We start from the raw sequence: 25,298 nt of genomic DNA on the forward strand, positions 1-25,298 counted from the left end.
CTTTTCAGCTTCATTCTGTATTACTTTAATAAATCTATTCCTTTTTTTGAGTGTGAGGAAGGATGACATATGACATGTTGACTTCGGTCTACTTTGCTGCAGTAGAAACAGAATGTGGATGGGACGTAAAAATATTAAATTCTAATTTTGGCAACTGCGCCTGCCAAATAAGCCTCATGTAAAAGAAGATAAATGTAATTTATAGGGTCTATCAATACTTCCATGCTGTTACAATGAGCAGGAAAGGCACACTCTAAGTCACGTTCACATGGTCAGTATTTTACATCAGTATCTGTAAGCCAAAATCAGGAGTGGACTAATCAGATTAAAAGTATAATAGAAACACGTCACCACTTCTATATTTTTCACCCACTCCTGGTTTTGGCTTGCAAATACTGATGTCAAATACTGACCAAATACTGATAGTGTGAATGTGGCGTAATACTAAGTCACAGCTTATGTTTCATTTGATTGGATTTTTCCTTTGGGTATACCAATGATATACCCCAATAACAGCCAAAACTTGCAAATGGTTGTCTCTGGGATATAGACAAATGTTTGAATGTGGATGAGGTGGGGGTGTGGATAATGGGGTGTAGATGACGGGTCTGATTTATCCTTTTACACGTAATCAAAGATGAGCGAATTGTAAAATATCTTCTAAAGTTATAATCTTGACAACACGCACAAAATCAACCTCTCAAAATGACCTTGCCGTTAACACACAACTGTTTAATAAAAAAAACAAAAATATAAAAAAAGCAAAGAAATCAACTGAAGGCTTATTCCATATAAATTAATAGAACAGACAGTGACACTGGCAGATATATACAGTCGAATAAACAGTGTTTAACTTTCCTCTGCCATTATAGTGTTAAAATTTACTTGTAAATTTAATGTAACTATACATTGCATTGATTGAACCTTTAACAGTCAAAAAAAAAGACAAAAAAAAAAAGCAAAAGCGTTGCCTCTAGAGTATGTTGTGACATCTGAACCTATGATAATCCAGCTTTTTTTTGCTTTTTTACCTTCTGTCACAAATATGTTTCGCACATTTGGTTCCCTACATTGTAATTTTTTTTTTGTGCAAGGTGTTTCCATTAGAAAACTGTACCAACGCAAAAAGGTGCGACGTTGACTCCATTGTTCTTACCTCTAATATGTTACATATAGGGTTACAGTGCGGCTCACACAGTAGAGCGCGTTGTTTATGCAGAATATTGTGCTAGGCAAGGAATGTAGCTAAGGTATTAAAAAAAATTGGACTTTTTTTTTTTGCCGCAGGGAATTTGCTTAAAGTTTTGTGCTGGGGTGTACAGATGACAGCTGTGAGGAAGGAAAAGCGGACTGTGGGTTGATAGCCGTTAAAGGGTAAATGTTGTTGTGTAGTAGGTCACCGTATGAAGGTCCTACTGGGGTGGCTGAAGCCAAATGTCTATATAGCTGCTGAGAGTTAGTGGAGTTGGTTAGATATTGTCTTTGCATCATCAAGGAATGGAGCGCTAAGGGTTGCATTAGTGGTGAAAGCACACTCTGGTTTTTCAAGTACTGCAGTGGATGTGAATAGGCAGGTGGTATGCGCGTGCTTAGCCCACTACATAAGCCTCCAGGATAGATCCCAGTAAAAATTGGCGTTGATAGTGGATATTTGTGACTCTCCATCATACCAACAGAATGAATGTCATGCAATGATTTGCTGCTTTCACCCTCTTGACCTGATATCTCCTTTGGTATATGTAGAGGAGACACTGCTCGTATTTTCTTTTCGCAGACTCCGCTGTCCATATCATCAAGATTTCTTTTCAAAGACCGCGAGGTCCCAAAATTTTGAGGACTTGCTTTAGCAACTGTGATTGGATGGACTGTGGCTTCCATCTTTCTTACATTGTCAAGTCTTACGCTGTGAGTCTTAATGGGCCTGTGAACTGAGTCTGCGTGTCTTTTTGATGCCTGTATCAGCATTGGCGAAACTCTACAGGCTTTTGGGTTACAGTCTATGCCAATGGCCTTACTGTTTGGAACATGAAATGGACTGTGATGGGTTTTGCTTTCTTGGTGTACCAAATGATGGGAGAGGTTCGTTCCTGGCATTTTTGTACTGTGCTTGTGCATAGATTTTGGAAGGCTCAAATCAGTTGGCTGGTCATCCATATGATTCGAGACATTCTGTTTTTCTTGTTGATGTAGCGAGTGATGGTAGCGAAGCTTGTCTTGATGCTTGTGTAAGGATACATTTTCACTTTCTCTATACATTTCCCGAGGGTGGTATTTTGATGAATGTTCATTGTGAAGATGGTGCTCTGTATGCCGATAAAGCCTATGCAGATGAGGCGATGAATAGAACTCGGCCAAAAAGGCTGGCATGTTGGAGTTATGTGCGGCCCTCTTCTCTGCCATCTCTTTGCATTCAAGCATACTGGACTTCAAGGAGTAAGACTCTGCCAGCACACTCTGATGCTGCTTGGCAAATTCACAGCGGTAAGAGTCTGCTTTGTTTAAAGTACTGTTCTTGTACAGCTCATTTATGCTCCTTTTTTCGTCTGTCGCTTTTTGCTTGAAACTTTGAACATGTTGAATCACAGACGGTCTGTTTATAGCCACTGTATCAGCGTTCGATACCTGATGAGTTTGAGCCAAAGGTTGAGAAACATCTAGTTTGGAATTTAATTTTTTTTTGCTAATTAGTGGTGGCGGTGAGCCGTAGGGGTAACTTCCGGTTTGTGAAGCCCCGCTAACCTGTGACAAAAGCTTCTTTTTTGCTAATGGAGACATTATTCCTGGGTTCCCCCTTGAATAAAGCAAAGGTGTGTAACTGAATGAAGATTCTTCATTCGATGATGACGATGAAGTGTCCTTCTCTTTCAGCATGTCCAGAGTCTGGACCAAGTACACTTTGTGGTTCTGCTTCAATGCATCCTGTAAAATGTTGTTGTCCAGAGGATTTTTAAGGTCATCGGAGACCAATGGGTCCACCTTTACTGTACAGTTTGCAATGTAATCTGGTATATCTGGCAATTTTTCATCAACCGCATCAATTTCATGCTGCAGTTGGACCTGAATTGAGGGAAACATGGTATAATGTCCTTCCCGTATTTCCCTTTCTGATAGAGCTGGCATTTCTTGCTTGCAGTGCTCCGCTTTTAGTACAGTTGCGCTTTCAATGAGTGTTTCTGGTTCATCATCTGCTAACCTGGAATTATCTTCTTTTATGGCGTGGGGGAATGAGTCAATGGGAATAGCTTCTGAGTGCACTATATCTTCTCCTTTCGCGTGACATATGCTAGGAATGGACTCATCTAGTTCTTCTTCATCCAGAGCGGTGGACTGGCCGTCTTCGATCAGTTCAGAGTTGTCTACCTTTGGCTTGATGTCCTCCGAATCACAAGTATAAGACAGGTTTTCCTCATTTATATCCTGATGCGCTTCCTCTATTGGTGAAGCCTGAAAAAACACAATTTTTTTTTTAGTCCCAGACTTTTAATATAAATTTACAGAAATAGTCAACAAGAAAAACATTAAAATTCTATTAATTGTAAATAGTAAGATCATACTTCGTTTATTTGGATGTAACTAATTGACCCCTGTCTGCTGCCAGTACTATCACTACACTATTGCAACACATACCCTAGTCATAGGTCAGAAAACTTGGCAGATAAAATGACTACTTGATTCCTCTGCGTCATTTGTTGACAGTCACAGTCATATCAGTAGTAGAGATGGGACTGTCAATCATTGTGGAAACTAAATATATCTTTATAGCTGACAGAGCTAGGTTTGCCTGATAGAAGTCCAAATCCTCTGCACAAATTATTATTATTTAAAAAATATCTTTGTAATGCCTGAAGCCGCCACTAGAGGGAGTTTACTGCACGTGTATATACATTGTCCTTCATAAATATACTGTATGCAGGAAGCTCTTGAGCTCCCTCTGCAGGTGGGGGACAGCTTTCATAATTTTATCATTTAACTCTATCCATGCAGGAAAATTTGGACCAGAAAAAAATCTAGTCCAAGCACTACATACATATATTATGAAACTGTATCAGCACAGAATGGTGAACCTTAAAATGAATTTGTAAACAGGTTTTTGCATGATGTAGGGGAATCTGATTACAGCGATTTATCACTTACTATACTGGTTGCTGCAGCTTCAATAAAATCCCTGTTTTATCTGCTGCAGATCTATCAGTTCTCTGAATGCTGAGGTCTGTATAACCCACCCACACCCCTGATTGGCTACTTTCTATGTACACTGTGCATAGGCAGAAAACTGTCAATGAGTGATGGGGGTGTGGTTGGACTACCTTGCACGAGGTCAAGTAGTTCTCTCCAGCAGATAAAACAATCATTTTATAAAAACTAAATAGCCCAGTAAGTGACACATCATTGGAATCAGGGTCTTTGCCCCTACATTATGCTGCTCTCAGTTTAGGCAGCAAACACTGGGTTACAGATGCCTTTAAAAATGACATGGTGATAAAAGGTGGATGTTCACTTTAAGGCACCTAAAAATTTTATAGAATATAGACTGGACAAATATTTGCTTCTTTGCCTAATTAGGAGGCTGGAAAACATTTTCTGATCATTTTTGCACTTTTTTTTGTTCCTGCGCTGAGTCTGTTTTTGCAGTGTACGATAAAATCAGTGTCCACAAATCAATACATTTCGCAGTCTAGTAACCCCCAGGGGGGCCGGGACCCTAAGGTCAGTGGCATGTTCTATGTAGGATATTGCAGGCTGATTGGTATGGATAAAAGTAATGTTAACCCATTGTGTCAAATCGCGTTTTGTTTAATCTGTTCTAAAAAGATAATAGACATAGAAGTAATTTATAGAAGTGGATTTTCTAAAGGCCAAGCTCTGTTCATTACTTTAGGGCGAATATAAAAAGACTAATGATTCACAACTGTTCTCCAGCTGCCGATTTCTTTCCTCTACTATCTCTACAGCTAAGTTTTCTTTTCTCAGTATAACCAAAAAATGCCATTATTAGCTGCTTAATCAGTCTTGAATCATCTGTGGTCTCCAGAGCTTATTCAATTACATGAAAATTCCAGACAGATGAGAAAACAAGAGAGGGAATAGAATTAATATCATTACAAAGAAAATCCCACCACTAGTTTTCACCAGCACCAATGCGCTCTACACTTTTAATATCAGACTGCGACATAAAAGAATAATGTTTCAGCTTTAGGTTGCAGCTTGGAATGTAAAGATTAAATGAAGGCTGCGGGATAGAACAGAGGTACAGTAAGATCTGAGCACAAAAAGTGTGAAAGCTACCCACAGATGATAAGAAAATACACGTAAGATCTGTACAAACACTGAACAATGAATGAAAGATTCCGGATAACCCCACCACTGCTCAGTGATTGCTTCACACGGACCATGGACTCCCAAATCTGGGACACATCTGGGTTGAGTTTATATGTTTTCCCCAATTTTTCAAGCCTTTCTTCTGGTTTTCTATCACACCCCAAAAAAAACTTACCGTAGCATTGGTGGGTATGCCTTACATAGGGATATTGGATATCATTAGTTATAGGCAATAGTTTGGACTTTTGTCATGTACAGATTGGACCGTCCCGATGGGTGCACCTTGTCGTGGCGGGATGGCTTTTACGATCAAAATATTGTTATCTAAGTACCCTATATTATTAACATGCACTATTACTATTTACTTATTTACTTGCTGTAGGGTTTCTGCTCATTTTGGTTTTTCCTTGGATTTGTTTGTGAAATGGCCACAGTGTGAACACGATCTTACACTTTGCAGGCCTACCAGGTTATAGTCCGGCTGATTTTTTTTGTTTTCATGTACCGAACATCTGATTACTTGCCGGGGGGCCGGTATTGGCTGCTGTGCTAACATCCATCACGTCGACAGCCAATCAGTGAGATCAATGCCTCCGCCCATGTAGACGGATGCCCCACTCCCAAGCCGAGCCATAGAGCCCACTGATTGGCTGTTTTTCTGTTGACATGACATCCGCGCCACATCCATTACCGGACACCGAGAGCAGAGCTATAGACTCAGTGCTGGACCTGAGGACGTTGCGTAAAGAGCAGTTTGTTATTTTCTGACATGACGAAGAAGTAGTATGTCATAAATGGAATATTTTATAGGATAGTGAATAGCACTTAACGACCCATGAGAAACATGTACATTGTGGGTGCTGTCTATTAATGCTCCATGATGTCCTCTCATGGTAATCTTGCTGGGGCTGTCAGACCAACTCAAGAAGCAGAGTTTTCTCCGAGCTTGAAAGTTGAGCCCTTTAGATGCTGCAGTTAATAGCGAATACGGGGATCTATGCAGTTGACAAAGGGATGGAGGCTTCCTCTTTTCCCCAAGAAGAGATCCCCAAGAAGAGATTGCTGGGTGCCAATAAGTTAGTATGGCAGTCAGAGGCCTAACAATGCCACTCATGTCCGCCACCTTAGTAGACATATTAGGCGTTCATGCATGTAGAAGAAATCAGTTTCCTAGTCTGCATTTTTGGGTGGGATATTGAGTAAATAGCTTTAAGGGGATGTTTTCAATCACTGGGGTTTCAAGTGACGTCACTGGGATATCACTTGGATTTCAACCGCCGTCACTGGAATGTCACTGGGAGTTGAACCACAGTGGCCCCCACTGATTCTGAGAACAGGGACTCTGAAGAGCCCCAGCTCTATGGAGTGGAGGTCGATCATGAGCACATTCATTCCAAAGGGAGTGATGCAGATTGCCGAGTGCAGCTCAGAACCAGTGCGGGCCATAGTGGTCAGACCACCAGTGACTGGAAAGTTAACCCTATCCTTTGCCATAGGAGTTAACCTTCTAACTTGAAAACACCCCTTTAAAGTCATGTTTCCAGTGCCTATAATTGAAAGTGTATCAATCTGGATGGCAGATCTACTAGTATTAATATGACTATTAGCATAAATAAACATTTCCGTTGTTACAAACTCCACCTGGATGTTGGCCACGTTCAGCTTTTTTTTCCCCGTACACATTGACAATATGTTGATACATTTCTACTCGCAGTCCAATTCCGGATGATGTACAAAGAAGTGTAAATTACCCTCCTACAATTAGTAGAATGAATGCGCCGTATTGTGCTGCGTAACCTGCAAGCGCTCTTCCCTGCTGCTCAGAGATATCGTCATTTACTGTACAACCAGCGACAATTTTCAGATGTTTCTTTCAGAACTGGAGAATAGCCTAGTTAAAGTTTTAAGAACATGCTGAACTTTAGAAACAAGAAAGCTCCACTTATAGATTTCTACCTTACATCTGTTTTCAGTTTACTATAAGACAAATTAAACATCCTCTCCGGCATTCACACGCTAAGAAAACAGCGAATGGTAACTACAAACAGTTTAATCTATGAAAAGAATGAAGTAGTCAGACATCTGCACACTGCTCCTCTTTGTCTTATTTTTACCTCTCCTTTTATCAGCCATGAATAGCGCTAGACACAGGACAAAGGTAACAATTTTATTTATTGAAATAAAACAAAGGGGTCACAACTTTTTTTTGCAATTAAAGACATTCTGTGAGAAAAGATAAAAGTGTGTAGAGAAAACAATAAAAAAGTACACGAGCTCTGCTTTCAAAATGCGCTGATGATGATGATCAATTGGGATAAAATAGTAATCACTAATGTCATACTTATGTTAATTACATGATGAGGAATTATTTTCAACGACGTTAGGAAAAAAGAAGGAATGTATTTTGAAGGGGTTGTCCACCTTGGGGTATAATTTTTTTTTGAGCATGCAGGAGTAGGATGAGCATGCAGGAGTAGGATGAGCATGCAGGAGTAAGATGAGCATGCAGGAGAAGGATGAGCATGCAGTAGTAGGATGAGCATGCAGCAGTAGGATGAGCATGCAGGAGTACGATGAGCATGCAGCAGTAGGATGAGCATGCAGTAGGATGAGCATGCAGGAGTAGGATGAGCATGCAGCAGTAGGATGAGCATGCAGCAGTAGGATGAGCATGCAGCAGTAGGATGAGCATACAGCAATAGGGTGAGCATGCAGCAGTAGGGTGAGCATGCAGGAGTAAGATGAGCATGCAGCAGTACGATGAGCATGCAGGAGAAGGATGAGCATGAAGGAGTAAGATGAGCATGCAGCAGTAGGATGAGCATGCAGTAAGATGAGCATGCAGCAGTAGGATGAGCATGCAGTAAGATGAGCATGCAGTAAGATGAGCATGCAGCAGTAAGATGAGCATGCAGCAGTAGGATGAGCATGCAGCAGTAGGATGAGCATGCAGGAGTAAGATGAGCATGCAGCAGTAGAATGAGCATGCAGCAGTAGGATGAGCATGCAGTAAGATGAGCATGTAGCAGTAGGATGAGCATGCAGGAGTAAGATGAGCATGCAGGAGTACGATGAGCATGCAGCAGTAGGAGGAGCATGCAGCAGTAGGATGAGCATGCAGCAGTAGGATGCGCATGCAGGAGTAGGATGAGTATGCAGGAGTAGGATGAGCATGCAGCAGTAGGATGAGCATGCAGCAGTAGGATGAGCATGCAGGAGTACGATGAGCATGCAGCAGTAGGATGAGCATGCAGGAGTACGATGAGCATGCAGCAGTAGGATGAGCATGCAGCAGTAGGATGAGCATGCAGCAGTAGGATGAGCATGCAGGAGTACGATGAGCATGCAGCAGTAGGATGAGCATGCAGTAGGATGAGCATGCAGGAGTAGGATGAGCATGCAGCAGTAGGATGAGCATGCAGCAGTAGGATGAGCATGCAGCAGTAGGATGAGCATACAGCAATAGGGTGAGCATGCAGGAGTAGGGTGAGCATGCAGGAGTAGGAGGAGCATGCAGGAGTAGGAGGAGTATGCAGGAGTAGAATGAGCATGCAGGAGTAGAATGAGCATGCAGGAGTAGGAGGAGCATGCAGGAGTAGGAGGAGCATGCAGGAGTAGGAGGAACATGTAGGATGCGCTAATTCATAATGAGGTTCATGCCACTTAATGAAATAGGTGCATATTACTGTGCCATACGTGTCTGCTAGAAATGTACTCCAGTTCCTTTCTGGCAAAATTTACGCTAATAGGCAAAGCTGGTGGTGACTGGTGTGATATTGCCAAAAGTTGCAACATTTTAGCGCCATTTCCAGGTTGCACCCAAATTTTGTAATTTTCTAAGGGGTTCTACACCAGAATTTTGGTGTAATTAATGAATCGGATCCTTGGACTGTGTGCCCACAATCATTTTTTTGACGCTGCGTATTTTTGCTAATCCAAAAACAAAACATCTTACAGTCCCAGCAAAATGGATGGAATTTATAGAAATATCACGTCCATTGTGGTTTTTTTTGTTACTGAATGTACGTTTCAGATCCGCAACTCGTCCATTTCTCTTGAGGGTGCGCTGAGTTTTCTGTGCAGATTTTTCCCATACACTTGCATTAAATGCGGAAAATCAACAAGGAAAAGACGCACATGTGTTTTTAGTACAGTTCTGCTGCGGAAATGCACTAAAGGCGCGGGTAATCCACACACGACTTATATTAATAACGTTTTGTCAAAGCCAAATACCAGGAAGTATCAAAAACAAAGTGGCTTTATTTAAAACATGCCATACCAACCGGAGACAAAAAATGCAGCATCAAAACTGCGATAAAAAAGCATTAAAAAATGCAATATAAAACCGCAAGTAGGTGCAAAAATGGACATTAAAAACTCACCAAAAACTCATCATGAGCACACACACAGCCTCAATGTTCATTTTCTTTTAATATACAGTAATTTCCAGCTTATTCCATTTTATGTAATATTTTATCATCTTCCAAACAGATGTAAAAGTAAGATTTTTTTTCAAGCTACTGAATACCCAGTGCCGTCTCCGCAGCCTCGGTGTGCGCGCCTGTTACTATTGATGGTGGCCGCTCCATTGTGCCACCTTACGTGATGTTACATTTGTAGACATTCTACTTAGATTGTTATAAACAAAACTAAACAAAGCCTATATACATATTTTATTCTGCTTCCCCACATTAACCTTTACAATTCATCTCCACGGTACAATCAGTACTTAGCAACACTGCGAAACTAAAATGCTATTGTTCAGGAAGGCGCCATTATATTCCATACAAAAACATCACAATGAAATGTCATTTTCCTTCAAACATAATGGCTTACAAAAAAAAAATAAAACTCAACGAAAACACAGTTGCCTCATACTGTTAACCAGTTTAAGTGTTATAGTGCTGGAAATGTCACCAGTGATCTGGGCTCTGAGCTGAGGATTCTGGAAGAATTTCTTGAAAATTATGTCATTACTGTTCCTAGTTAAAGACGATAACATCAAGGTGCATTGAAGGATCAGCCCAGTGACCTACAAACCTACCCCTACAAAGAGGAGGGGAAAGGGCGGATTCACAATGACCTATTTAATCATGTAAGCTAAAAGGTTTTTTTGTTTTTTTTCCAGAAACAGCGCCACTCTTGCCTCACTGGCAGTATGTGGTATTACATCTCAGCCACTTACACATAAACCCCAATGTTCATACTTAGGCTATCAGTACTATTGTGTGATCTGTAGCAGCAGGAGTAAAGAAGACACTTAAAAAAATAGGCCAAACCTTCAAAATATACAGGTTAAAACTATAACCCCTTCTCAGCACACAACAATAAAACCTATAAAACCATGTAATTCTGATATAGGTCTAAGCAGTGATGGCAGATAATGACATTTCCCTTAGTTTTATTACATTTGGACATTAGTTTGGCTGAGCTGACAGAACAGGACTGTGCATTAGAGGTTGTCCGCTACTTTTATATTGATGACCTATCCGTGGGATGGATCACTGTCAGAACGGTCGGGATCCAACTCCAACCACCACCTTGATAGCTGTAGATTTACCTGTTTATTTTACTTCTATATTTTATATGCATATATCAATCATACATTTTTTTTGTAGCATATGTCCCTTCATAAACCCGAGAAATAAAAATCTTTCTTGGGTGGGTTTTTGATACTATGAAAAGAATGGGTTGCAGATTCGCAGTAACCAGTAGCAGCCACTAGTCAGTGTAATGTGCTGCCCTGCTATAATGAACACCTGTCCTACACACAGGTCATCAATATAAAGTAGCAGCAGCCTCACTGACTTACTATTTTTTGTATTTCAGGTGAGAATAGTTGAACTTTTCATTAAAGAGAAGCTGTCATCAGATTTTCCCCATATAAAGTAACGCACCACCTTTAAGCCCTCTTTTACAGCATTCTATTATGCTGTATGCATGTCCCTAGTCCCATAGGCATGGCACAAAAAAGACCTTCTATTATACCACAGGTGGTGCGGTCCAGTCTGGTGGGTGTCTTTCAGCTTGATCCGCCACCTCCTCTCTTGCTATGATTGCCGTCCTCTTTTCCTGCTTCATGTGGATGGCGTGTCCTATGTCATCAACAGTGTCCCCCAATCGCGCTCCTGCGCAGGCGCACTTCTCTGTCCTACTGTGGGCAGAGCTAATTACTATAGTGCGTTATGTGCCATGCAGGGCAGCACGGTGGCTCAGTGGTTAGCACTACAGCCTTGCAGCGCTGGGTTCAAATCCCAGCAAGGACAACATCTGTAAGAAGTTTGTATGTTCTCCCCTTGTTTGCGTGGGTTTCCTCCGGGTTCTCCGGTTTCCTCCCACATTCCAAAGACATACTGATAGGGAATTTAGATTGTGAGCCCCATCGGGGACAGCAATGATAATGTGTGCAAACTGTAAAGCGCTGCGGAATATGTTAGCGCTATACAGAAATAAAGATTATTATTATTTATTATGTGCCAGGAAACGTCAAAGAGCTCTGATGACCCGTAAGCAAAGCCAGAGAATGTGCACTACAGTACTTTGCTCTGTCGTCGGCAGGGCATAGAGAAGTACGTCTGCGCATGAGGTAGATGGGGGACACTGTGTGGATGACATAGGACACGTCATCCACATGAAGCAGGGAAGGAGGATGGCAATTGGAGGAAAAGAGAAGGCGCTGGATCAAAACCAGAGACGCCTATCGGCGTAGAATAAAAAGTTATTTTTAGGGGATCTGCAGAGTACAGCACACTCGAATGAGTTTACTGTGATCCCAACTGGTTAGAAGGATTGTTTGATAACAAAAAGTGATCACAAGTGTTGTCTCCATGCCAGGACCCTTTGCTATCAGCCTTAATCTAGTCGTAAGTGCTCAGTTTATCTGCAGTGCCCCCACAGGGGAAATGAAGCATTGCACAAAGCTCATTCATATTGATGAGCAGTTTGTGTCATACAGAACAGAGACGATTCTTCAGAGAAGAGTTTTGTAACCGCTTTCCACTCTGAATAAGAGATGAGGACGCCCTCTAATACCTATGAGTGAAATTGAGCTTTCTAAACTTGACAATCCCTTAAAGTAAAGAAACAAAAAATATTCAGTCACTTGGCTCTAAACATTCAGTGATCACATCACAGCCATGGACCTTCTACACTTGACCTGCAGTAATGATGTTTTCACAGAACACTTGCCAATATTTAAAACTCATTTCCAGGGACACGGTGATGATAACTGGTGCTTGGAAACGAGCTCCATGTGATAAGTCCTGGTGAGTGTACATCCAACTAGGAGCATCGGCATTTAGTTTTAGCTCCAAAATTTGGAGTTTATTAGTTTCACAATTTATTTGTACAGGGGTCAGCTCCCTTCATTTTACTGTTGAATTCCAGTACTATTATGAAATGATTTGGCGCAGAATTTTGGACCCAACAATAAAACAACGATCATAGCAGGAGGTAACTTATTTCCCATTCAGTCATGAATTTGGAACCATTACTAACTTTGTTATTTTAAATACTCTTGACCCTTTTTTTCTACTGTTAAGATAACCCTTTCAATAATTTATAAGGTTTTTCACTTCCAGGGTTCTGCCCTCTCCATTTGTAATAATGCTATGTTGGGAGACTCTTACAATAAAACAATGCATTGAGGGAGTTCTACTAAGAATAATCAGCTATAATGCCACGTCTATCATCAGCAATAGATGTATATACAGGCGCTTCTCACTAAATTATAATATCATCAAAAAGTTAATTTATTTCAGTTCTTCAATATAAAAAAGTGAAACTCACATATTATATGGAGTCATTACAAACAGAGTAATCTATTTCAAGTGTTTATTTCTGTTAATGTTAATGATTATGGCTTACAGCCAATGAAAACCCAAAAGTTATTATCTCAGTAAATTAGAATAATTGACAAAACACAACTGCAAAGGCTTCCTAAGCGTTTAAAAGGTCCCTTAGTCTGTTTCAGTAGGCTCCACAATCATGGGGAAGACTGCTCTGCTAACTTGACAGATGTCCAGAAGGCAATCATTGACACACTCCACAAGGAGGGTAAGCCACAAAAGGTCATTGCTAAAGAAGCTGGCCGTTCACAGAGTGCTGTGACCAAGCATATTAATGGATAGTTGAGTGGAAGGAAAAAGTGTGTTAGAAAAAGGTGCACAAGCCACTGGGATAACCGCAGCCTGGAAAGGATTGTTAAGAAAAGGCCATTCAAAAAGTTGGGGGAGATTCACAAGGAGTGGACTGCTGCTGGAGTCATTGCTTCAAGAGCCACCACACACAGACATATCCAGGCCATGGTCTACAAGTGTCACATTACTTGTGTCGAGCCACTCATGACTAATAGACAATGCCAGAAGCCTCTTACCTGGTTCAAGGAGAAAAAGAACTGGACTGTTGCTCAGTGGTCCAAGGTGTTGTTTTCAGATGAAAGTAAATTTTGCATTTCATTTGGAAGTCAAGGTCCCGGAGTCTAGAGGAAGAGTGGAGAGGCCACAATCCAAGCTGCTTGAGGTCTAATGTGAAGTTTCCACAATCAGTGATGGTTTGGGGAGCCATGTCATCTGCTGGTGTAGGTCCACTATGTTTAATCAAGACCAAAGTCAGCGCAGCAGTCTACCAGGAGATTTTAGAGCACTTCATGCTTCCCTCTGCCGTCAAGCTTTTTGGAAATGGAGATTTCAATCTCCAGCAGGACTTTGCACCTGTCCACACTGCCGAAAGTACCAATACTTGGTTTAAAAACAACAATATCACTGTGCTTGATTGGCCAGCAAACTCACCTGACCTTATTGTCAAGAGGAAGATGAGAGACACCAGACCAAACAATGCAGATGAGCTGAAGGCTGCTATGAAAGCAACCTGGGCTTCCATAACACCTCAGAAGTGCCACAGGCTGATCGCCTCCATGCCACGCCGCATTGATGCAGTAATTGATGCAAAACGAGCCCCAACCAAGGATTGAGTGCATTTACTGAACATACATTTCCATAGGCCAACATTTCAGATTTTAAAATAATTTTTCAAGCTGGTGTAATAAAGTATTCTAATTTTCTGGGATAATGACTTTTGGGTTTTCATTGGCGGCTGTAAGCCATAATCATCAACAGTAACAGAAATAAACACTTGAAATAGATCACTATGTTTGCAATGACTCTATTTAATATATGAGTTTCACTTTTTGCATTGAAGAACTGAAATAAATTAACTTTTTGCTGAAATTCTAATTTTGTGAGAAGCACCTATAGATGTACTGATTAGGGTTGAGCGATTTTGACTTTTTAGGGTCGAGTCATGTTTCGCGAAACCCGACTTTTTGAAAAGTCGAGTCGGGCGAAATCGGCCGATTACTGCGAAAAGTCGAGGATCGGCCGGAACACGAAACCCTATGCACGTCAATGGGGATTTTTTTTTTCTCTCTCTCTCTCTCTCTCTCGCTCTCTCTCTCCCTCCCTCTCTCCCCTCCGTCCCAGCACAGAAAATTTCGTTTTACACATTGCAAATCCCTACTGCGCACAAGCGATAAAATGATGATAGGTGTGCACGCCCCTAACCCCTATGTCATCACTCTGCCCACACTCCTTCATTGGCTGAAAAAATGGCGCTAAACGCGTCATACGAAACGCGACTTTGGCGCCAAGATAGCGTACCGCATGGCCGACCCCACACAGGGATCGGGTCGGGTTTCATGAGACGCCGACTTTGCCAAAAGTCGGCGACTTATGAAAATGAACGATCCGTTTCGCTCAACCCTAGTACTGATGTCTAATTTATCATTTGGATGTATTGTTGCACTTATGGAGAAATTATTATAAAATAACTTAAAATTAGTGGAACGGTAATAAAAAAACCCCAACAAATTCATTTTCTTATTAACTACGTATGTAAATTACAGGCAGGTAGTGGATACAGAGTATCACCGATTACCTCTGAATCTTCAGGTTTTGTTGCTGCATCCTTCTCTTTCTTTGTCTTTTGGCCTTCAGGTTTAATACGTTTTGCGCTGCACAGTTTTGTTTTTGTCTCTACTTCTGGGGAATTGCCTTCTGGTTTTCGAGGCTTGACGGGAGGTAGCGGTTTGTCTTCCTCTCCGTTGATAAACCTTTCATAGGGAAGGATTAATCTAAATAAACAAGAAAAATACATTAGTTCCTCATTGTAAATGCATTTGAAAGACTTATTGAATACGCACTTCAGAATACTTGTATATCCAGATGGCATATTGAGGGGTAATTAGATTTTTTTTTACTGTTCCTGTGAATAAAGAAAGTGTCTTTACTAATGTAATAATAATCTGCAGAGAACTACCGTATATTTAATACCGTTTGCAGTGGCAAGTCGTAATAGGGTACCGCATATGTTCTCCTATAGACTGCCAGTATTCCAAGATATAACATCTACAATGAAGATGACCACGGATACAGATAGACCAGCGCTGCAGCCAATAACCAGCCTTCATTTACCGCCATGAAAACATTTCATATGATTTCTGAGCCAAAAAATAGTAAATTCCTATAATTATACTGAAACGGTACGTTCTTCTCACACCAGCCAGAAGTCGTCTTCACCAACTGATATTCCCACTTATTAAAAAAACTGCCTCAAAATAGTTACTCACTACTTATGAACCAATTTCTATATTCATTTTTATTCAATAAATGCTAATGTCACATTATTAAAACATGGCAGCCATACCCACCTAATACACATGGCCATATCATGGCTCTGAACAACCTCTGGAGGAAATGTATGGCGTTCAACTGTCATATTGTATGGCTCAGGTTTTTTATGGAGACACAAGGTGGTTAGTACGACACCATACAGATGGATGGACATGGAGGCCTATGACTCCATAGTACGAGGCAACAGGATCGTATGTGCAGTCATATAAGATTCTACCATGTGCAATGAGACACAACTCTAGCGAGGTACATGAATGATCATTTCATAAATTTGATTATGGAAAATATCTGATAATGTGTAACCCAGTTCCAGATCCGCTAATCTCAATCATCTAACATACTTTACCACAAAAGCCTCACCATTTCACAGTCTGTACATCCAGATAGCGCACGTGCTAAGACATAAAGGAGTGTACCAGAGACGCTCATTTCCACACCGAAAGTGAGCAGTGTTGATGATGTTATGACTCTGCACCGAGGCGGGTATCATGCACGTGACCTTTCCTCATGAACGGGACATGTGCACAATACCTGCCAATCATGTATGTCTCACATCAGACTGTGGGGTTGCAACTTCACCAACACCATTCAGTTTAGTATGCGGTAGTGAACCGTTTGGGACGATGTCGTATAACCCTTTTAATAATTACCTATCATTTACATTTTTTTTAAAGGACTGGTACTACCTATCACATCTTGCAGATTAATGGGGCTCAGTGTCCTGAGATACAACTTGTCAGGAGGGCACAATTCCAAGTCCAAAGCCCATATTCCATGTACAGGTTCATAGCCTTGTATTGAGACTGTACACTGCTGTGTTGAGTGCTCAGGCTGAAGCTCAGTGCGGTTTCAGAGAGGCTTTTTGGGCAATCGTTGGTTATCTCAGCCTTAGCCTTAGGTCATTTGTAGAACGGAGGGCACGTGTAGGGCGATAGACAGAGATGAGAGAGGAGATATAAAGTGGTGCAGAACTGTGGAGGGCTTTGTGGGTGAGAGAGATGAGTTTATACTGGACACTGTAGCGAATGGGTAGCCAGTGTAATGACTGGCACAAGATGGAGGCATCGGTGAAGCGGCTGGATAGAAATATGACTCTGGCTGCAGCATTAAAGATGGGTTGGAGAGGAGAAAGTTTGGTAAGAGGGAGACCGATCAGAAGAGAGTTGCAGTAGTCCAGACGGGAATGAATAAGAGTGACAGTAAGAGTCTTAGCAGTTTCAACGGTGAGAAAAGGTCGGATTCTGGAGATGTTTTTAAGAATCAGGTGACAAGAGCGAGTGAGTGATCGGATATAGGGAGCAAAGGAAAGTTCGGTGTCGAATATGACCCCAAGACAGCGGGCATGCTGCTTGGGAGTTATGGTTGAACCCTCCAGGGTAATTTCGATGTTGGGTAGAGTGAGGTTAGTAGAAGGGAGAAACACAAGAAGTTCGGTTTTGGAGAGATTTAATTTCAGGTAGAGGGAGGACATGATGTTAGAGACAGCAGACAGACAATCCTTGGTATTTTGAATTAGGGTAGGGATGATGTCGGGGGAAGAAGTGTATAATTGAGTATCATCAGCATAGAGATGATACTGGAACCCAAATCTGCTGATTGTTTGTCCAATGGGGCAGTGTAAAGAGAAAAGAGGAGGGGGCCTAGGACTGAGCCTTGCGTAACCCCGATAGTAAGGGAACGAGGAGAAGAAGAGGAGCCAGCAAATGATACAGTGAAGGAGCGGTCAGAGAGGTAGGAGGAGAACCAGGAGAGGGCTGTGTCCTTGAGGAATATAGAGCGGAGCATAGTGAGGAGCTGGTGATCCACAGTGTCAAATGCGGCAGAGATCCAGGAGAATCAGCAGAGAGCAATGACCTTTGGATTTAGCTGTTATTAGATCATTAGAGACTTTAGTGAGGGCAGTTTCAGTGGAGTGTAAAGAGCGGAAACCAGATTGTAAGGTGTCAAGAAGAGAGTTATCCGAGAGACAGCAGATTAGACGGGAGTGGACCAAGCGTTCCATGAGTTTAGAGATGAAGGAAAGGTTAGAGACAGGTCTGTAGTTAGCAGTGCAGTTCTGGTCAAGGGATGGCTTTTTAAGTAAAGGGGTTATGATGGCATGTTTAAATGAGGAGGGAAAGATACCTGAAGAAAGAGAGAGGTTAAATATTTTAGTCAGTTGAGTGGTGACCACTGGTGAGAGAGACTGCAGGATATGTGAAGGAATGTGGTCACTGTTGCAGGTTGTAGGCCGCGCAGAAGCGAGGAGCTTGGAAACTTCTTCTGAAACAGGCTCAAAGATGTCTAGTGAGCTTGAGGTGCGGCAGGGAAGGGGATCCAGGCACTGAGGAGATTGCGCTGAGATATTGTGATGGATGTGGTTGATTTTTTCTAAGAAATAAGTGGCCAGATCCTCACCGCTGAGGTTGGTGATGGGGGCCTGTACTTTAGGTTTCAGGAGGGAGTTTAAGGTTTCAAAAAGTTATTTTGGGTTGTTGGATAGTGAGGTGATGAGGGTGGTGAAGTAGGATTGCTTGGCCAGATAAAGGGCAGAGTTATAGGTTTTGAGCATGAACTTATAGTGGATGAAGTCTTCTGCTAAGAGAGATTTTCTCCACTGCCGCTCTGCACACCTTGAGCAACGCTGAAGAAAGCGTGTTTGCATAGTGTGCCAGGGCTGCTGTTGTCTGTGTCAGGTCTTTCTGCATGTAGAAGGTGCTGCTTCATCTAGGGCATTCTTCATTGTATTATTGAAGTGTGACAATGCTAAGTCTGGACAGGAGAGGGAGGAGATGGGGGCTAGAGATGTGTGGAGATTGTCCACAAGCTGCTGGGTATTAATGGTACGTGTATTCAGATAAGTGTGGTAAGTGGGGGGTGTCCCGGGTGAGGAGACAATTCTTGACAGAGAAGGAAAGAAGGTTGTGGTCCGAGAGCGGGAGAGGGGAGTTTGTAAAGTTGTGCAGCGAGCCGTGACGGGAGAGAACAAGGTCCAGAGTATTCCCGTCCTCGTGCGTAGGAGAATTAGTAAACTATGAGAGGCTGAATGAAGAAGTTAGAGAAAGAAGATGAGAGGCAGATTGGGAGAGGGGATCATTGATGGGGATGTTAAAGTCTCCCATGATGAGGGTGGGGATGTCACAGGATAGAAAGTGAGTAAGCCAGGTGGCAAAGTGGTCTAGAAACTGGTGGGAGGAGCCTGGAGGGCGATAAACAACCACCAGTGGCAAGGAGAAGGGCTTATAGAGTCTGATGGTGTGGACTTCAAAGGAAGGAAATGTGAGTGAGGGAACGGGGGGGATGACCTGGAAAGCACATTGTGATGAAAGGAGCAAACCAACACCTCCAACCTGTTTGTTCTCAGGTCTAGTGGTATGTGAAAATTTCAGCCCACCAAACGAGAGTGCGGCAGCTGCGGTGGTGTCTGAATGCTGGATCCAGGTTTCTGTAATAACCAGAAGGTTAAGGGAATTAGAGAGGAAAAGATCATGAATGGACTTCACTTAGGGTACTGTCACACAGTGCAATTTTGATCGCTAGGACGGCACGATTCGTGACGTTCTAGCGATATCGTTACGATCTCGCAGTGTCTGACACGCTACTGCGATCAGGGACCCTGCTGAGAATCGTATGTCGTAGCAGATCGTGTGGAACTTTCTTTCGTCGCTGGATCTCCCGCTGTCATCGCTGGATCGTTGTGTGTGACAGCGATCCAGCGATGCGTTCGCTGGTAACCAGGGTAAACATCGGGTAACTAAGCGCAGGGCCGCGCTTAGTAACCCGATGTTTACCGTGGTTACCAGCGTAAAAGTAAAAAAAAACAAACCGTACATGCTCACCATCTGATGTCCGTCAGGTCCCTTGCCGTCCGCTTCCCGCTCTGACTGTCTGCCGGCCGGAAAGTGAGAGCAGATCACAGCGGTGACGTCGCCGCTGCGCTCTGCTCTCACTGTACGGCCGGATCTCAGTCAGAGCAGGAAGCGGACGGCAAGGGACCTGACGGACATCAGATGGTGAGCATGTACGGTTTTTTTTTTTTTACTTTTACGCTGGTAACCACGGTAAACATCGGGTTACTAAGCGCGGCCCTGCGCTTAGTAACCCGATGTTTACCCTGGTTACCCGGGGACTTCGGCATCGCTCCAGCGCCGTGATTGCAACGTGTGACCGCAGTCTACGACGCTGGAGCGATAATCATACGACGCTGCGACGTCACGAATCGTGCCGTCGTAGCGATTAAAATGGTACTGTGTGACAGTACCCTTAGTCCGTAGAATCCTCCCACTGCACAGTCCCCAAGGCCAGACAACCCCCTTAATTCCCCCAATAAACAATGGATTCAAATCATCTGAACTTGTCAACATAAATAGATTCTGACCAGCTTCTGTGTATGGAGTTTTCTGACTCTGTCCTGATCGTTGTTGAGACAAGGGTTGGGAAATCTGAATTCAATCGCCAAACTTGTTTGTTCAATGCGAGATAAGCCATTGTCAAAGCACTCTGGCAGCGACTTTCTCCTCTCTCCCCATTGAGAACACATGGATGCTCAGTCGGGCGTTAATGTTTTTGGAGGATACAGGAGAGATAGCTGCCAGACATTTAGGGAGCAGCTAACCAGGGATAACATTTACATTCCAGTTAACGACCCCCTGTAATGGCTGCACCAATCTACCAAATCATACTATATTGATAAGACAATAACAATTCACCACAAACTTGCTTTTTTTCCCATCAGAAGCCAAGGCACAGTCACTCTCAAATCATCCACATACTCCACGGGGATTTATGACATTAAAACTAAAATCACAATTATAGAAAAACAAACACATTAAACAATGTACGATTCAATAATCTGTTTTCCAGTCATAGCCGAATTCTTGATCTTAAAGGAGCACATAACTGTGTTATAATTAGAAGAGATGGATTAAATTACAATCTCAGTTTCAACTTCAATGATGATCTTTTTTTTTTTTTCTTCTTCTTCTTCCAAATACATGTGGCATGATTAATGAGTCACTGTGGGATTAATGCACAACTCAGCGACTTCTCAATATAAGAACTGTTATCCAGAACATTATGTTGTTTTAAAGACAAATTAATTTAGTGGAGCCAAAGCTTTGTTTATAGGACGTGCATTCATGATAGAGAAAGCATGTTTCCCTTACAGAGAGGAGGGAAACAAACCTGCAGCAGAGAATTAAATGACATTTCTACATTGCTTTACCAGCATTGTTTTTTTTAATAGAGATGTGTGTTACGCAGGTAGATAAACATCCATGTGTGGTCGGTATGCAAAAAAAGGACCAATATAAGTCAGCGTGGTAGTTCACAAGAACGTTTTTAACACGGACCGATGGTCCCCATGTAAAAAAATCGCAGCATGCACCATTTTGATCCGGTTGAGACTCGCCCAAAAGAAGTCAATTAGTACACAAAAAAAACCCAATTATAAACATTTTACCATCCATATGTCATGCACTTTTCACAAATCCATTACAATTCTAAAGATAGGAAAACTTTATTATTATTTATTAAATTATTCATGTAAAACCTGCATGCAACATGGATGTACAAAACGGACATAAAAGGGACAAGGATGTAAAAAATAGACAGTTAGATGTCATAAATGGACATGTGGGTGGAACACATTACTAGAGGAAAAATTTCATTTTTTGCTGGACGAAAAAACAGAGAATTTCGCATGCGCTAATGTGAATCCGGCCTTAGGGCTCATTCAGATGAGTGCAGTGCATTGTAAGGACATGTGCTGACTGTATGTACCCCGGACCATACACACTTGCTATAGCCAGTGCACACGAACGATTCTCAGCATTTTTTCAGCTATAACTTGTTAGAAGTGTCATGTGTCCTAATGCATTATTGCGGTAAGATCTGGTACCTGCCTGCACATGCCATAACCACTTATGCTCTGGTGCAAGTATATCCAAATGTGCACAAAGGTGAAATGTTGAGGGCTTCTTGCACCTTCAGCTGCCAATGTCATTGGCAAATGATTTAAAAGCGCAAAATGCTGCTCAAAAAGGTGAAAAACTGTACATTAAGAGGAACATGTGAACATTTTATCTATGAGAAGAAGTGGTTTGACCTCAAATATTAGTTATAACTGCTATAATATAACTTAGTCAATGTCAGAAGAGAATATGAAAAATTGTTTAAATTTTATCAAGAAAACTTGGAGTATTATCATCCGCATGTCAGATTTTCACATTTGTGTGACATCCATGTGGCGTCTGTATTTATACATCAACGATGTAAAATGTTCATGATTAAATACAGTTCCTTGACTGTTAATAATGGCAAAGTAGCCGTAAAAATCAGATGTAACACGGATGATCCGTATTGTAGTTTATTTTCTTTATTTTTGCTTGGCCATGGACTTGATTGTCCGAGTCTCATCCGATATGTGGAAGAATAACGTGGCTCCTTGGTTATCTGAACGACCCTGTTGGATTAGATTGGTCAGTGCGCATATATGCTGGTGTGAACGAGCCTTTAAAGAAACAATATATTGCGATCAGTCTTAATTGCGCTCTAATTTTGTAGCCCTAGAAATAATGGCAGCTAAAATTTTAGGTGATATTGTAAACGACACTTCCGCTCTTCATCTGTGCTCGCTGTCACAAGTTACGTAAGGATCAGCCATTGGGAACACAACTGATGTCGGGCGCATGCGCTGACATTGTGTGTGTAAGAACATAACATGAATTATGTTCTGTAGCCCGGAGATTGGCAGTCGGCCAGCGAGGCTAAACAGAGCCCAGGGGGAATATCCATCCTCAGATCCCATTACAAACCGAGTTTAAACATGTTACAGCTGCTGAAACTGTAAACTGTTCCCTCTATGAAGACTTACCAAAATAATATATGGCTGCCAAATACCGGCCTCCCGCCGTAATATTACAGTTCATATTTACATGTTAGGAAGGATAGAAAAACACATGGGGGCTGTGTACAAGATTAAGGCATAGCCTTATTCTAGCGTCCACCGCTTTCTGAAGAATATTGGAAAAATATAAATTTTATAAGCTTTAATAAAAATATACCAGACATTATACTGCCACAAAGTGCAAAGAACTCGCTGTGGATTTTGATTTTCTTGGCGACAGCCTATAATATGGGGAATACAATGGGACTGAATGAGACAGCCAAGTACAGTACCTGGTGGTTTCTGTCAACCCCCATAGAAATGAAAAGGAACAGTAAAGAGGGTATTCAACCACTACTCCATTCAAGACCCACCTCAACACATGGGATTGATTGAGGAGGAATGGGGTCTGGACGCTCAGATCTAGAGGTCGGTAGGGGTCCCAGTGGTGGACCTTCCTTGTCATCAGACACTTATCACCTATGTCGTGGATTTTTATAGTGGGAAAACCCATTAAAATCAATTCCAACAATGTCCTTATTGATTCCTAATGCCCAAGAATATTCTTTAAAGAAGATCTGTCAGCAGGTCAAAAGTGACCAGATTTTACTCTTATTTTATTTCTATTACTCCCCTGAGTATACTAATTTCTAAGGTCTTTTCCAAGGGGGTATTGCACATGGGATTCTCCAAGGGGTGTTTCTTAGGCTGATCTGCATAATTATCCTGTGTGCAATACCCCCTTGTAAAGGCCATAAAATTAGAATATTGGGCACCCTAAATAAAAAGTCCCATATCTCTGGAAGCACATGGTGGATTAAAAAAAAATACTAGGGAGGATGGTTAGAATAAGGTACAAGCAAAAATTGGCCTCTTTTGACCTGGTGACTGGACCTATGTAAAAGGGTTCCAACGATGTAAGTTTCTCATGTCTTTATAGAGTATTTGTCTCCTGATTTCACATTACAACCTGGATACATTTATTATTAGATAAATCTCTTATACCTAATGGCACTGGACTACTTAAGTATTTTATAAGTCCAGCTAAAGAGTAAGAGATCTCATAAGTCCAAGTGTATTCAGTCTCTACCCACCCAGACTGCAGCTGCAGCTTTAATGAGCAGTGTGAGATCTCAGCAGGGAAGATGGACATTGAGGAGCTGTAAGTCAGTATAATCACGTAGATCTTGAACCACTACTAAGACAGCCCCTTCTCATCCTCCATGTTTGGCCCCTATAACATAAACACACCTATACTGACCTCCCAAACCGTTGTTGTTCCAACGGTGTCGGCAGTCATGTTCCCGGGGCTCATGTGCAGTGGTTATGACACGTGAATCCGATACTCAATCAATGCTGATGTCACTATCCCCGCCTACGGACAAATAAAAAATCAAGAGGAAGTGACTTTCTCTTGATTACTTATGCATCTGAAGGTGGGGACAGAGACAACAGCGCTGATTGGGTGCAAGGCTCACATGTCACAACACCGCATGAGAGCCCCGGGAAGAGCGAGTGCCGACACTGTTGAAAAAGCGTTTTACTTTATCAAGCCAAAAATGGGGGTGAGAAGGGGCTGTCCTAATAGTTGACAAGTCCTTTAAGTCAAATATTCATAAAGGATTATTGTCATTCTGATACTGATTATTAAAAAAAACAGCAATCTCCTCAGGTCTAGGAGATCTATTTATTAATGAAAGGAGTTTGAATTGAGAAATAAGGGGACAGATCTGCTATAACCGTAAGTTAATATCTTCAGCCAAAAACACTCATTTTAATTTGCATTAAGCATAAAAAAATAAAGGTTATATTAACAAACTATACACCGTGATCAAACAGCATTACAGTGTCACAACAACTGAGGCATACTGAGCAGCGCAGGACATTTTAGGGCTCATTAGGGTTCTAAATTATGGCGTCAAGCAAGGAAATGCTTCTCCCTGTACACCTTTTTCTAAATATTTAAAATCCATTGGAAAGCAAGTGGATTTTTCAGTCCTAATTATTAGCTTAATAGGATAACTCCCTGTAATGTGCTTCTTTGTCTCCAGGAATTCATTTTCAATATTTTCGTGCAAATATTTCATCAGCCAAAAAAATATTGAGCAGCTGCAATCTCCTCTGTGCTAAGCGGTGACTGCAGCTAGTGACCTGGCGATAATGTGTCCTCACCATGTTCTTCTGCCATCAGATAGGAAGTAGCTTTGGATCCTATGTGCATGTGATCCACGAAGCCATTAATGTTTTATAGTCATTTCTCATTGAGATAACTGTTCCATTACTTTGTTCTTCAGTTCACGGCTAATTGAGGTCCCCTCCACTGCATTCAGAAGAACATGGAACAGTTTATGAAGGAACGAAACATTTTCATGTCAAGTTACTTTTTTTTTCACTGAGCTCAGCAGTTGGCAGTGAGACAGCAGCAG

General features: G+C 41.8%; 1 protein-coding gene across 2 annotated transcripts in view; it reads right to left on the bottom strand.

Moving 5' to 3' along the window:
* Positions 1 to 711: 711 nt before the first annotated feature.
* ARID5B (AT-rich interaction domain 5B) overlaps positions 712 to 25,298 on the bottom strand; it is a 350,123-nt gene continuing 325,536 nt past the window's right edge. For both annotated transcript variants that reach the window (XM_077258777.1, XM_077258778.1), the window contains 2 exons: positions 15,253 to 15,448; positions 712 to 3,444 (listed from right to left, as the gene is read on the bottom strand). In XM_077258777.1, coding sequence (XP_077114892.1) covers positions 1,297 to 3,444; positions 15,253 to 15,448 — 2,344 coding nt within the window. In that variant the 3' untranslated portion in view covers positions 712 to 1,296. The remainder of the gene's footprint in view (positions 3,445 to 15,252; positions 15,449 to 25,298) is intronic.

This window comes from Ranitomeya variabilis, chromosome 4, assembly GCF_051348905.1.
Source record: "Ranitomeya variabilis isolate aRanVar5 chromosome 4, aRanVar5.hap1, whole genome shotgun sequence".
NCBI lineage: Eukaryota > Metazoa > Chordata > Amphibia > Anura > Dendrobatidae > Ranitomeya > Ranitomeya variabilis.